This window comes from Arachis duranensis, chromosome 5 (assembly GCF_000817695.3).
Source record: "Arachis duranensis cultivar V14167 chromosome 5, aradu.V14167.gnm2.J7QH, whole genome shotgun sequence".
Lineage (NCBI taxonomy): Eukaryota > Viridiplantae > Streptophyta > Magnoliopsida > Fabales > Fabaceae > Arachis > Arachis duranensis.
The window spans coordinates 55,167,519-55,182,882 of record NC_029776.3 but is presented as its reverse complement, the minus strand read 5'-3'; the positions used below and the strand labels follow the sequence as shown (position 1 = coordinate 55,182,882).

Sequence of the window (15,364 nt, the reverse complement as noted above, 5' to 3'; positions counted from 1 at the left end):
TATAACGTTATATATATATTTGATTGCATAAATTTATTATTTAGGTTAATAGTTAAATTTGTCTTTAAAAGATCATTCATTTTTTAAATTAGTTCTCAAATAAATTTTTTAGTCATATTAGTTCTTGAAAAATAAAACGTAAGTCAAATTAGTCCTTCGATTAGTTAGATGATACTGTATTACGTTAAGTGTCACGTGCCATGATAACATGATAGGTTAATGCTATGTGTCACAAGATGATTGGTTAACGTGTTAGGTGAGTGACACCTAGCACGTCGCGTGCCACTTAACATATAAAAAAAGTTATTTATAATCAAAATAGTTCTTAAAAATTTAAACATAAGTCATTTTTATTTCTAAAATTTTAAAAATTAATCAAATTAGTCCTTATATAAATTTCTTTTATTTATAATCTTTTAGATCTCACTAAATAAATATAGTAGTTATTTTAAAAAAATTATATTAAAATATTAAGATTCAACAAGTGATTCCACAAATTAGTTTTTCAATTATTGAGTTCTACCATATAAATTAAACAATAATAAAAAAAATTTGATAAACTCATTTAAATAAAAAAATTTCACTATAAAAAATTATAATTTGAAAATGTAAAATTTTAAAATACAAATAACAAAATAACTTTGTAATAGTTTAATTACTTTTGTTATTTTATGTAAAGAGAATTTTGTTTACTAAAGTCTAAAAAATAATATCAAAATTAGTACTATCAAAAAATATTTTTAATATAATATTATGAAGAAAAAATAAAAGAAATTTATATAAGGACTAATTTTATTAATTTTTAAAATTTTAAAGATGAAAATAATTTACGTCTGGACTATTAAAGACTATTTTGATTATAAATAACTTTTTAAAATGTTATTTATATATCAAAATCAGCCACTAAAATCAGCCACCAACGTATTTGTGTATAAATACATGTGTGGTTTAATTTATTTTCAATATGTATAATGTATATTTGTATTCTATCATGTATTTTATATTGGTGGCTGACTTTGGTGGCTGATTTTAGTGTACACATAACATAACTTTTTTATATCTCAAGTAACACGTGACGTGTTAGGTGTCATTGACCTAATATGTCAACCAATCATCTTGTGACATGTGGCATTAACTTACGACATCATCATACCACGTGACACTTTACTTAGAAAATTGTTGTGTAATTTTTTAAACGATGAAAAATTATTTTGATAGAATAATTAATAATAATATTAAATTTAAATTGAATTAAAGTTAAATTAAGTTTTTAAGTGACAAATTCCGTATTTAGTTTTAAATTATTATTATAATATATAGTCATATAAATATTAATATTAATGTGATATTTTATACACCCAAAATGAAATTGAAATGGAAGTTTGGTTTGGAATTTGTCTAAAAACTTTTTTAAAATACGAAAAGTGTGTTCGAAACAAAACACGTTGGCTTTGGACAAATGTGCACAATCTTCTCCCAGAATCTCGCTCTCTCCTTCCATTGTTCTTTCTCTGAGGTTCAAAACCAAAAATCAAGCACACGTCTCACTTTATAACATCATCTTCCTCCCACTGATTTCTACTTCTTCTACACACAATGAATCTCTCACATTCCATAATTTCCCATGTCAATAAATAATGATAATAGTAGTAATCACAAGTCTTAATTGCCTTGGAGTTTTCTTTCTTGAGCATTAAAAACAACGCCTTTCCTTCCAAAAAGGCCCATTGTAACTTGATGGGTGCCAAGAACCTTCTTGTGCTTAAAACCCACGTCGATGGTTCCATCAATATAAGCTTTGTGAATGATTTTGTTTATGGCAACATGTTCTGGGCTTTTCGTTCTTTGTGGGGTTTCATATCCACTGTTGTGGTTTATTTCTCTGGGCTCATACTCAGATACATATTAAGGTTTGTTCTGTTGACTATTATTTCTCTGGTTAGTGTTTGTGATTCCATTCAATATGAATAATGCTTTATATCTTTTTTTTTCCTTTTTGTGATTTCAGGTTTCTTCAGCTTGGTGATGCAAAGAATGAGGTTAACGTTCAACCACCTGATGCAGATTCTGAGGCCAATGGGATCTCAGAAAAACTTGCTACTTTCTTCTTTTGGAGTGAAAATTTTCTAGAAGTTGGTGAAGAAAGAGAAACTGAAATAGAAACAGAGAGCTCTGCTTTCATGGAAGATAATGGAAAAAGTGACGGAGAAACAGAGAGCTCTGTTTTGAAGAAGGTTGAATGTGATACTAATAAAGACCCTGCGGAAAGTGGAATAGAAGGTGAAGAAGATGGATCTGATTTCATGGGGAGTAACTCTTCTGTTCATGAAGATGCTGAGAAGAATGTTGCTGAAGAAGAGGGATTTGTGTTCATGGAAATGGACTGGGATCCTCGTAAATGTAAACTAGATGAAGATGAGAAAGAGTTCTTGGGGTTAATCGAGAGCAATTCTAGTGTTCTTGAAGGTGGTGAGAAAATTGATGAAAGCAAAACAGAGGAATCTGTTTTCATGGAGAATGGTTTTAACACCAAGAACAGAGAAGAAGAAAAAGAAGAGGAAACTGTGGAGACTAATTTCACAACGAACACGAGGAAGTGTGAGTACATGTGCGGAAAAGACACAATTAGTGGGTTCATAGAAGAGCCCACAGCCATGAGCTTCAGCTTTAGAGAATTTTACATGGGTCCATATGTTTCAACAACCATTTCTCATAATTCATGTACCGACAGTGCCAAACAATTTTCAGCTCTTGATTCACAAGCAGAGGACTCTGTAGCTCAAGGAGAAACAAAGGACTCTGTTCAAGAACAGGGTTCTAGTACTACTGCTCCTCCTAATCCTAGTACTAGTGTTCCATTTTGGTTCGAGAGCCACCCATTTGTTGAAACTGATTTGTCCGACGAAGATAATGATGACTTCCTTTTCAATGAAAACTCGATAGTATCGGATTCGGAGTCGGAGTCATCTAGCTCAAGTGGCTTAATCTGGGGCAACGTCGACAACAAAGTTGACAGTGATTCGTTAACATATGAGTTTCTTGTTGGTAAGAGCATTGATGAAAGCTTTGAGACTAAGATTATGAAGCTGATGATGCAAGAGGATCGAATCGAAGGTGAGGATGCGAAGCAATCTTCATCCGATGATGATGATGATGGGTTCATAGAAATGGGACAGGTTAAGAACGATTCGAAGTCCTTCAACATACATGAAGAGAAAGGGTGGAGCAATGACATGAAGAAAAGTGAAGCTAAGTGCAAAAAGAATCTTCAATCGAATGAACCGGATTCCAATTTTGATACTAACGAGGATGATTTGGAATGGGAGCATGATGATTTGGTGGAGCAATTGAAGCTGGAGTTGAAAAATGCAAGGCGAGGAGGACTAGCCACAATTCCAGAGGAGGACGAGGGCGAGGACGAAGACGAGAAAGAAGAGGAGGAGGAGAACGAAAAAGAAGAGCTAACGGAGTCTCCGAAACCGAAAATGGGGTTTGATGAAGATCTTGAGCAATTGGAAGTCGAAGAGAAGGTTGAATACAGTGAACAAATAGATGAAATTGAGAGAGTTTACAAGAGCTATGCAGAGAAGATGAAGAAACTGGATATCTTGAATTACCAGACCATGCATGCATTAGGTAAGAACCAAATTAATTTTCATATCATTGTTAAAATTGGTGTTGTTAGAGCATTTTGAATTTTTGAACAATTTCAACGTTGTTCTTTTGAAAGTTTTCAGCATCTTGCTTTACCAAACTCTCATCCCATCTGCATCATCAAAAGTAGCATATTGAAGTTCATTTTTTTCCTGGTAATTTCATAATATTCTATAACGCCTCTTTTCTTGATGAATTTATGCCACACTTTTTCTTTTACTTTCAAATAATTGTTAAGTACAATGGTTAATGGTGGGCCCTTGTTTTACACCGGTCATATCTTGTTTAATTATGTACACATAAAGCTATTCATTTCTAGTTTATTTCTCAACAATAATTGAATAGATAGTGACAAGTCTGCTTCATATAATTGAACAGATAGGTCTACTTTATACATTAAAGACGTTAAAGTATCAGGGATATTGGGATTTATTTCACCTAGTTTTTAGAATTTAAAGCATTCAATAAAAGATGAAGGAACCTTGAAATAGTGTTTTTTTTGAGATTTGACCCGGATTGGTTTCTAGTATTGTACTCTAAGCAAAAGAAAACTTGTTTCTTTAGCAATAATAATAATAATCAAGCTAATATCTTTTATTGTTGGGTTTTGCTATCCATTTGTTTTATTATTATTAACTCACCTACTTTGCTGCTTACAATTGTTGTAGGTCTAATTCAACTTAACAAAGACCCTCTTAAATTAATTTCGATACCAAAATCCACAACCCAAGGTGCAAAGCCCGTGATTTCACATAATCTATGGCCAAGAAAAGGATCAAAGAACACAAATGATCCAATTTTGAAACTTGTTCATGAACTTCATAGAGATCTTGAATTGGTCTATGTTGGGCAAGTTTGTCTCTCATGGGAAATCCTTTGTTGGCAACACAAGAAGGCACAAGAGTTGCAACGAGAACATCATAGTCATGGTCATAGGTATAACCTTGTTGCTGGTGAGTTTCAACTTTTCCAAGTTCTCTTGCAAAGGTTCATAGAGAATGAGCCGTTTCAAGGGCCGAGGATTCATAACTATGTCAAGAACCGCTGCGTCATTCGCAACCTTCTCCAAGTTCCGGCCATCAAAGGTGAAGTATCAAAATCAAATATTTAGTTTCTATTCATGTTATATTTAACAATGTTATCTGTACGAAAAATATCAGTAACTCATGTTGAATATATGTTCAAATAAAAAGTACACATTAAAAATAAATTAAACAATATATATTTATACACAAATATATAGTGATTAATTTTTTGCATGCATATAACTTAGCTTCACCCAAGTATGCGCGTATTTGTATTTGTGCAACAAATTGCTGCCTCATCTGAGATTTTTTTCCCTTTTCTTTTCGGTAGATGATAGCTTGAAGGATAGGAATATGAGTAAAGTAGAAGAAGAGGTTCCAATTACAAGTGGAAGGTTGGCAGATATCATAAAAGAATGCATGAGGGTGTACTGGGAATTTGCCGGAGCAGATAAGGATTATGGGAACGTGGTCCTTAAACTTTCTCAGCGAATTCCAGCTGAACTCAAAGATCCTTCAACTTCAGGTCTTATAGATGATATGAGAGCTCAACTACATAAGGTATGCTACTATATGCAAAGATGAAAAAGGATTATACTACATGAGACCCTGCAATTTCAGGTCATATCAGTACTCTTATTATACATTTGCATTATACTTTTTATATATACCTTAGAATATTTTTCCTTTTAGTTAACATTTTTACTTTTAGGTGCGCTTAAGAAACATTAAAAAAAGATAGTTACTTGTCTCATTTATAATATAATAAAAATACGTGTATACTTATCACATTTGCACAGAAATTAAACAAGATAAATAATAAAATTTAAATTCGTAAATACCATTCAAATTTCACATATACGTAAATAAAATATTTATTTTATTTATTTTAAAAAATTTTAAAAATTTAGGATTTTGAAAAACTAAGTATTTTGTTTAATTGTATCATTAGTCTATATAATTTCTTTTTTCACATAAGCATACATTTTTATTATAGTATTTTTATTTTTTGTAAATAAAAATAAGTGATTGTGGATTTGTAATTTTTTTTAAGAAAAAGATTAAGTTATCATAGAATTGTTAAAGAAAATACTAAATACATGCACACATTTCTCACCTTTTGTAAAAAATAATGTTATTTATTTTTTGTTATCTATTATTAGTTTGATTAATTTTTAATACAAAATAAAAAAGAAAATTCATCAAAAGAATAGATGCTCATAATAAATTACAAATTTAGATTCTTGGTTTGTATGTATGCAGAAGGAGAAATGGCTGAAGGACTTGGTGAGGAGTGGGAATTGCATAGTAAGGAAGTTCCAAAAGCACCACCAAGACGAACTTGATCATGAGCAATTGGTTGCCCAAGTTGGGTTGAGATTAATTTCAAGGGTCCTAAGCATGTCAAGATTAAGGAAGGAACAGGTTCTATGGTGTAACGAAAAGTTGCACCGCATCAGATTCTTGAGCAGGAAGAACGTTCAGGTTGAACCTTCTTTCTCGCTTTTTCCATGTTGAATCAGAAGTCAGAACTATAGAGATACTTTAATTTAACACAGAAAATTAATTATATACCTAAACTACCATCTAGGAGCATCTGCATACATTGAACTCATTTTGTTCTATTGTATATGTATAATAATAACGATATAAAGATATATATAGATATGGATAACGCTTATTACAAAGGTTGCGAGAACTCAACCTATCAATGAACTGGTATTTAGTGATTTAGTAATTTAATCTGTTTAATTAAATAGAAAATAAAATTATTAAAAATCTAATATTTAATTTTAATATTTAAATTTAATTATTTTTAAACTAATAAAATTTAAAATTTGATAATTTCACATAATAAATTATCTAATTTATTATTAAAAATTTAAAAACAACTTTAAACATTAAATTTATAATTAAAAAAAAGTCAAAATAAACAACAGCAAAATAAAACCTCATCCATAAAAAAAATACACATTCAAATTCTTTAGAAGTTCTTATGAACAAAATTATTCCAAAAAATTTAACAAAGTATCATGCACCATCATAAATATTATTCCAAAATTAATAAAACAAAAATAACAAAAAAAAAAGATTTTATTTTGTCCAGCAACGAGACTAATCAACAGTTAATCAAACTGAAATCATGATTAATTTTTGACAATTATAGCAACGAAAATCTACTCTATCCAGCAATTAGAATCTAAAATAAAAAGTATAGTAATTTAAAATTGTTATAATTAACAAAATAAGAATAAAATTAAATTGAACTGTTGAAGAACTCAAGAAAGAGAGAGAATAACATAATCAAACTGTATAATATTTTACTGCGGCAGAGAGAGAGAGATTCCACAGCAAAGGAGGAACTGCAGTGACAAAGTGAGCTTAAAAGAGAATCAGTTTGCGACGGCGAAAATTTGAGTAGAGATTCTGATACGAAAATAAAAGGATAAATAAGACAAGAATTGAAATTGAATAAAAAAATACATTGAAATTGAAATAGAAACAAAAAGGATAGGTTGAAATTGAATACAAAGAGAATCACTCTACTTTCTATCTAATTTTTTAACGTAACAAGAAAGGGACTCCTCAACCTAACTTGTCAACGCCATAGTTTGGAAATTAATTCGAAGGGACTCCTCAACCTTCTAACCAATTCCCTGATGCAATAAGAGAGGGACTCTTCAACTTCAATTGTCCACACCATGATTTCATCACGAAACCAAAAAGGGGTTTTAAACCTCTAAATCATTCTATTCTACAACTACAATAGCTAAGGAGGTATTTATAACCTCTTATTAGGTTAAAACAAAGAAAAACCTTGAGACCCATAAATATAAGGCCCAATCTAATAATTAAATAAACAAAGTCAAAATACATTAAATTAAAATATTCTAAAAATGTAAACTAATATATTCTAAATAACACTTGAACTCTTCATATCACGAATATTTGAAGCACGTATCATTCTTTTCCTCTTTAAAAAGATTCGTCCTCGAATCTTGTAGGTGAAAAAAATTAATATATGAAAAGGACAATAATTACAAAAAAAATTTCTTTTTTCATTTTGTAAATTACATTATTATCCCTATTTTTATTTAAATTTTCTAATCTACCCCACACCACCCCAAACCTTAACACTACACTCACCTCTCCCCTCACCCCTCACACACGACCCTCTGGTGCACGAAATTGTGATCTCTACTTTTCACAACTCAAACAGTCCCCGGTAATGACTCCAAAAACTTGGTGCTCAATACCATGGTCTAAACATAATTTCACAACTTCGCACAACTAACCAGCAAGTGCACTGGGTCGTCCAAGTAATAAACCTTACGCGAGTAAGGGTCGATCCCACGGAGATTGTTGGTATGAAGCAAGCTATGGTCATCTTGTAAATCTCAGTCAGGCAAATTCAAATGGTTATGGATGATTTATGAATAAAACATAAAATAAAGATAGAGATACTTATGTAATTCATTGGTGAGAATTTCAGAAAAGCGTATGGAGATGCTTTGTCCCTTCCGTCTCTCTGCTTTCCTACTGTCTTCATCCAATCCTTCTTACTCCTTTCCATGGCAAGCTGTATGTTGGGCATCACTGTTGTCAGTGGCTACAGTCCCGTCCTCTCAGTGAAAATGTTCAACGCGCTCTGTCACAGCACGGCTAATATGGTTGTTGGTAGGATGAATATGGATTAGAGTCATATGAAGGTGGTTGGTAAGAAGGGGCTTGTAAGTATGGTTGATGATTATGTTGAGGATATGGCTCATAGGCATATGGTGGTGGTTCTTGAGAGTCACAAGGAGATTCTCCATAACCATTGGATTGGTATACATCAAAGAGTGGCTCTTCTTCATAGTGCATTGGTGGAGGTTGTTGCCATGAAGATTGATCATATGCATATGGCTCCTCTCACCTTTGGTTATCCCATCCTTGATACACATTCTCATTATAGTTCTCATCACCTACAACATAGTTGTAACTACACTCATAGCTAAAGTGAGAATTCATGATAGCAAGAGAGGGCAAAAACAAAGAAATAGTAACAAATATAGAGAACAAACTAAAAACTAACAAAGAAGCAAAAAGCAAACATATTCACAATATTCACATATATACAATAACCAATAATACAACACCATTGCAATTCCCCGGCAACGGTGCCATTTTGATGATTGGATTTTTGATGGTATAGAATTTCACAAATGAATTCTCGTTGCAAGTATAGTTTCTAAACCAATTAATAATCCTTTCATACAAGAAGTTGTTTGGCACTAGTACAAACCCCTAAAATTTATAAACCGAAGTATTGAACCTCGGGTCGTTCTCCCTAGGAATTACAATAAAGTGTCTTGTTATTGGTTGTGAGTTATTTTGGGGTTTTTGAGATTTTAGACAAGAAATATAAATGGCAAAGGAAATAAACTAACAACTAACAAAGCTCTTGGCAAGATATGAGTACTAGAAGTCCTATCCTAGCTATCCTCCTCAATTGTGGTAACAAATTGTCCATTACTCCCACTTAGTTAACCTCTAACCATGGAGGAAAGTCAAGTGGATGAATCAATTTGATTCCTCAAGTCCTAATCAACTCCTAAAGGAAAGACTAGCTTTAGAGGCATTCAAATTAATTAGCAACTTATAATTGTCAATCAACAAAGGAATCAGATAACACAAGAGTCACTAATTACTCTACCTAGGCTAAGAGGAACAAAACCTACACTTAAATCCAACCAAGCATTTCATCAAACACTTGGAAGGCACAAAAGAAAAGCATAGTAAATTGAAAACAAGAATGAAATCTAACAACAATTATTGAAAGGAATTAACAACAACAATTAAAAGAAACACAATTATTATGAATTTCCTTGAATTGAATGGAAAGAAAATAGAAGGGATAAGAGTAGATCTACAACAAAGTATAAGAACAACATAAAGGAAATTACAACAAAAGAATAGAGGAAGATGAATGTAACAACAAGGAATTGAAAGGTAGAAGTAGAAGAAAGAATGAATGAAAACCTAGATCTAAGAACTAAACCTAATCCTAATTCTAGAGAGAAGTGAGAGCTTCTATCCCTAGAAACTAACTCTAACTACTTCTAAAACTAAACTATGACTAATGATGACAAGTATGTAAAAGTATGTTGATTCCCCTTCAATCCCTGACTTAAATAGCATCAGAAATGAGTTGGATTGGGCCCACAAGGCTTCTAAAATCGCTGGCCACGAGTTGCATTAAGTGGATCATGTGCCACCATTGGCGCGTCCATATACTGTGTGCGTGCGCGCCTTTATACGAGATGCAACTATGGCAAATCTTATATCGTTTCAAAGCCCCGGATGTTAGCTTTCCAACCCAACTAGAACCACATCATTTGGACTTCTGTAGCTCAAGTTATGGTCGATTAAGTGCGAAGAGGTCGGCTTGACAGCTTTTGCAATTCCTACATTTCTTCATGAGTTCTCCATTTTTACATACTTTTCCTTCATTCCCTTAATCCAATCTTTGCCTCCTAAATCTGAAATCACTTAACAAACTTATCAAGGCATCTAATGGAATCAAGGTGAATTAAATTTAGCTATTTTAAGACCTAAAAAGCATGTTTTCACTCTTAAGCACAATTAACGGAGAAGTTATAAAACCATGCTATTTCAATGGATAAATGTGGGTAAAAGGTTATAAAATCTCCTAAATCAAGCACAAGATAAACCCTACAAATGGGGTTTATCAGAGAGCTGAGGTGCAAACCTTCAGGCAACAAGATGATGAGACTCTCTATGAGGCATGGGAGAGGTTCAAGGACTTAACAAGAAGATGCCCACCAGATATGTTCAATGAATGGGTTCAACTTCACATTTTCTATGAAGGTCTTTCTTATGAGTCAAAGAAGGCTGTAGACCATTGACGTTAGGATTTTTGCTAGTAAAGAATTTTATAAAAATATAGTCGCGTTGTAAGTATAGATTCTAAACCAACAGAAAATCCCTTCGTACAAACATGTTGGTTGTCACAAGTAACAAACCCCTTTAAAATTGATAACCGAGTATCTAAACCTTGGGTCGTCTTCTCAAGGAATTGCAGGGAGGTGTTCTTATTATTGGTTATGCAAAGATATATTTTGGGGTTTTCAAAAGAGTTGAACAAGTAATGTAAAATAACAAGTCGTCAAAATAAAAACTAATAAAGCTCCTGGCAAGGTATGAGAACTGGAAGTCCTATCCCATTTATCCTTATCAATTGTGATGAGAATTGGATTTTTCTCCCACTAAGTCAACTTCTAACTATGAAGGTAAGTCAAGTGGATGAATTAATTTTGATTCCTCAGGTTCTAGTCTTTCCTTGGGACAGGCTAGAGTTATTGGAACTCGAATTAATTCTTGAAGAATTCCAATTTTCAGTCAATAATAAGTTTGATAACTCAAGAGTTACCAATTAATCAACCAGAGCCAAAAGGTAGAAAATCTAAATTATCTATATAAATAAAGGAAAACAATCATAAATCTGAAATACCTCGAATTATATTAAATAGAAAGTTAGATTGAACATAGAAATCCATAAGCCAAATTGGCAACATTAAATAATCAACTAAAGTAATAAATAAAAGTAGAAAATAAATTAAATGAACATTGAACCTGTGATGAAGAAGTTGAAATCCTAATCCTAATCCTAATCCTAAATCCTAAGAGAGAGGAGAGAACCTCTCTCTCTAAAAACTACATCTAAAACCTAAAATTGTGAGTAATGATTGAATGATTCCTTCTGCTCCACTCCCAGCCTCTAATTTGTGTTTTATGGGCCAAGAACTAGGTCAAAAACAGCCCAAAAATCACTCCCAGCGCTTTCTTGTCTGTACAGGTCGTGGCAAAGTGACGCGGAGGTGTCATCCATGCATTTGCGTGGAATGAGATTCGCAGATGCGACACGTCCGCGTGGAACGCGCGTTCGCGTTGCCTATCTATATGGCTACTATGGCAAATTATATATCAAATCGAAGTTCCGGACGTTAGCTTTTTAACGCAATTGGAACCATCTCATTTGGACTTCTGTAGCTCAAGTTATGACCATTTGAGTGCGAAGAGGTCAGGCTGGACAGCTTAGTAATTTCTTCAACTTCTTGTATTCCTTCCACTTTTGCATGCTTCTTTTCCATTCTTTAAGCCATTCTTGCCCTGTAATCTCTGAAATCACTTAACACACATATCAAGGCATCGAATGATAATAAGAGAGGATTTAAATAAAAGAAAATAAAAGCCAAATAAGCATGTTTTCAGTCATAGCACAAAATCAGGAAGGATAATGTAAAACCATGCAAATCATATGAATAAGTGGGTAAAGAGTTGATAAAAACCACTCAATTGAGCACAAGATAAACCATAAAATAGTGGTTTATCAACTTCCCCACACTTAAATATTAGCATGTCCTCATGCTAAGCTCAAGAGAAGCTGTAAAGGAGTGAAGAGAAATAATAGAGAGTATGCAATGCAACCTATCTATGCGGATGCAACTACATGCAAAATGTTTCTACCTACTTGGTTAAAAGTATACAAGTTTTTCAAGACAAATATGAATCAAATTCCACTAATTCAAATTACACAATAAAGGACAAGTAAACTTGTAAGAAGATAGCTCATGAAAGCAGGGAACAGAGAATCAAGCACTGAACCCTCACTGGTAGTGTATATCACTCTAATCTTTCAAGTGTTTAGGGTCAATCACTCTATTCTTCCCTAATCATGCTTTCTAAACTTTGTCCTTCATCTAACCAATCAACAAATATTTAGTATACTCATGCACACATCATGAGGTCTTTTCAAGGTTGTAATGGGGCCAAGGCAAGGGTGATGATATATGTATGGCTAAGTGAGCTATAAATTGAATCTTTGAGTAACCTGAGCTATCACCTAACATACATACATTCTATATAATATATATATTTTTTTCTTTTCTTTTCTTTTCTTTTTTTCTTTTCTTTTTTTTATAGAGACATAAAAACTAAAATAACATATCAATGCATATGAATTTTTTTAATTTTCTGTTTTACATGAGTAGATACCCAAATTTTCCAATATTCAGAATTAGAAACAAGATACATTCCCTTATTAACCCATGTTTCCACAGTTTCCCCACACTTAGTTGATGCACAACCTCTATCTTAAGCTAACCAAAGATTCAATTGGGATATTTAATTTGTTTTTCTGCTTAAGGCTAGTGATGTGGTTATAGAACAAAAAGGGATTAAAAAGCTCAAAGTGGCTAACAAGGGTGACATAAAAGGGTAGGCTTATTTGGGATAAGTGAGCAAAAACAAGTAATGGCCTCAATCATATGCAAGTATGTAAATACACTAAATATTGGACATATAGATTGGAACAAAATAAAGATTACAATCATAGAGAAGAAAACACACAAGAATAAAAATTTATGGTTAAATAATGTAACCATATAAATAAGCTCAAACCTCGCAGGTTGTGTGTTCTTTGGCTCAAAAACCATGTTCCAAATACAACTTCAAACAAATTTAACACATAGAAAATTTTAAATTTTTTTTAATTTAAATTAGTGAAAATTTTCAAAAATAGGGTCTTTAAAAGAAACTTATTATTTTTCAACCAAGGAGTACTTAAATGCAAACAATCAACTACACATGCAATCTATTATGCAATGCACCAATGAACAAACAAAAAAAACATAATATTGGTATTGAGAAGAGAATAACTAACCCATGGAGATATCGACCTCCCCACACTTAAAGATTGCACCGTCCTCGGTGCATGCTAAGATGTGCAGGTGGTTGAACTGTTCCAACTGGCGCTTTTCTCCAAGGTTTATGCAGATGGACTTGTTTGTCACCCCATATAGAAGTTCTTTTCCTTTCCTTATTCGGTGGCCATCCTGAAAGAAGAGGAAAAAGAAGAAAAAGTAACCCAGAAATAAAAATAAGAAAATAAAAAAAAGTCTGGGTAGGTTAATGCCAAATAATGAGGGTCTCAATTACATGGTAGCTACAACATGCAAATGAGAAAATAATAGAAGCACATGGCATACCAGTGGTGAAAAAGTTGCAACAAAGGGGAAGAGAGTGCAAGACAATATAAATTCATGTCAATGCAAAATTAATACAAATATCATAAAGGATTAGCATTGACTTAAAAAATATTACCCAACAGCATAAAACAAGTCACTGAGCACCAAAATAATACCAGAAAAGATACAACAGTTGAATAAGAGCATTTAACACCAATGGAATTAAGGAAAATAGAATGAGAGTAAAGAAGGATGAGAAGTTAAAGGGATGAAGAAAGAGAAAGGAAGAAGGAAGGAAGAAAGAAATAAGAAGGGAAAGAAAAGATTTAGATATGGGGAAGAAAGGATAAGATAATTAGCTGCTCTGGATAAGCTGTGTGCCATTTGTGACGCGGACGCGTGAGCGACGCGTTCGCGCGGATAGCGCTTCTATGAAATGACGTAGACGCGTCATACACGTAGTCGCGTGGATCGATTTGTGCCATTAGCGCGAGGGCAGCCTCACGGTCGCGCAACTTTCTGTTTGAAATTCATATTGCCAAATCTTTGGGTGACGCGATCGCGTCAACGGCCTAAATTTGTAAACGGCACGGACGCGTGGGTAACCTGGACGTGTGGGAGGCGTTTTTCCCACATGACGCGGACGTGTCATCGACGCGGTCGCGTGGACCAATTTATGCCAAAGGCACGCCTCCAGCCGCGCTTTCGCGTGATTCTCTGTTTATATTATTTTCTTCCCAACGCACATATGACGCGGTCGCGTCGCGTGCGATTTTTTTTATGTAGTATGCAGAATGCAAAATGCAATGAATGTCATGTGAAAATTCTAGGTTCAAACAAAATTCAAAAATAAAGTAGAATGGAGAAAGAACGATCATACCATGGTGGGTTGTCTCCCACCTAGAACTTTTAGTTAAAGTCCTTAAGTTGGACATTGGATGAGCTTCCCGTTATGGCAGCTTATGTTTAAATTCATCCAGAAATCTTCACTAATCCTTGGAATGCCAATAGCCTCCGGGGTCCCAAACTAGGCATGTATAGCTTCTGAGCAGCTTCAAACATATTCTCAGGCTCCCGGGGTGACAAATGTCGGAATAGATTCCAGGATCCCGAACTATGCTTTTAAATCCGCCTTTGTCTTGATATATATTTTTCCATCCGGGTGGTTTAGAAAGTAGATTATCACCATGGTGACCAAACATTTTCCGAGATCCGTTTGATTGATCATGATGCCAATCCGTGCACTTCGAGTTGAAGGGTGGAACCTTATTGAACCTTGTGCACCAGCTCGGAGTACGAGCCATTTCCCTCTTACTCTTAAAGCCGCAAAGAGCTCTAAGATGGCCATTGGTGGACGAAATTGTGATTTCTATCTTTTGAGCTTTAGCATATATTTATTCTTAGGGCACTGTTTATTCTCACAACTCCGTTCAACTAACCAGCAACTGTACTGGGTCGTCCAAGTAATAAACCTTACGTGAGTAAGGGTCGAATCCACAGAGATTGTTGGTATGAAGCAAGCTATAGTCATCTTGTAAGTCTCAGTCAGGAAGATTAAATTGGTTTATGATTTTCTAGAATAATTAATAATAAAAAGGAATAATAAAAGGATAGAAGACTTATGCAGATTCATTGGTGGGAATTTCAGATAAGCGG

The 15,364-nt window shown here is 33.6% G+C and overlaps 1 protein-coding gene and 1 non-coding gene across 2 annotated transcripts; one reads left to right on the top strand and one right to left on the bottom strand.

Annotated features, from left to right (window-relative positions):
- Positions 1-1,386: 1,386 nt before the first annotated feature.
- Positions 1,387-6,372, top strand: LOC107489396 (uncharacterized). Its single transcript, XM_016110144.3, has 5 exons — positions 1,387-1,910; positions 2,009-3,636; positions 4,323-4,739; positions 5,011-5,240; positions 5,943-6,372. The coding sequence occupies exons 1-5, from the start codon at positions 1,738-1,740 to the stop codon at positions 6,195-6,197; spliced, it is 2,703 nt and encodes a 900-aa protein (XP_015965630.1). The 5' UTR covers positions 1,387-1,737; the 3' UTR covers positions 6,198-6,372.
- A 4,037-nt stretch (positions 6,373-10,409) lies between these two features.
- LOC127748081 (small nucleolar RNA R71) lies at positions 10,410-10,515 on the bottom strand. Its single transcript, XR_008010024.1, has one exon. It is a non-coding gene; the product is annotated as a small nucleolar RNA R71 (small nucleolar RNA).
- Between the last annotated feature and the right edge of the window lie 4,849 nt (positions 10,516-15,364).

Excerpts from the sequence above, each read along its gene's own strand:
- LOC107489396 (XM_016110144.3), top strand. The coding sequence starts at position 1,738 with ATGGGTGCCAAGAACCTTCTTGTGCTTAAAACCCACGTCGATGGTTCC. Across the intron at positions 1,911-2,008 it reads ATACTCAGATACATATTAAG|GTTTCTTCAGCTTGGTGATG; the intron begins GTTTGTTCTGTT and ends TTGTGATTTCAG. Across the intron at positions 5,241-5,942 it reads TGAGAGCTCAACTACATAAG|AAGGAGAAATGGCTGAAGGA; the intron begins GTATGCTACTAT and ends GTATGTATGCAG.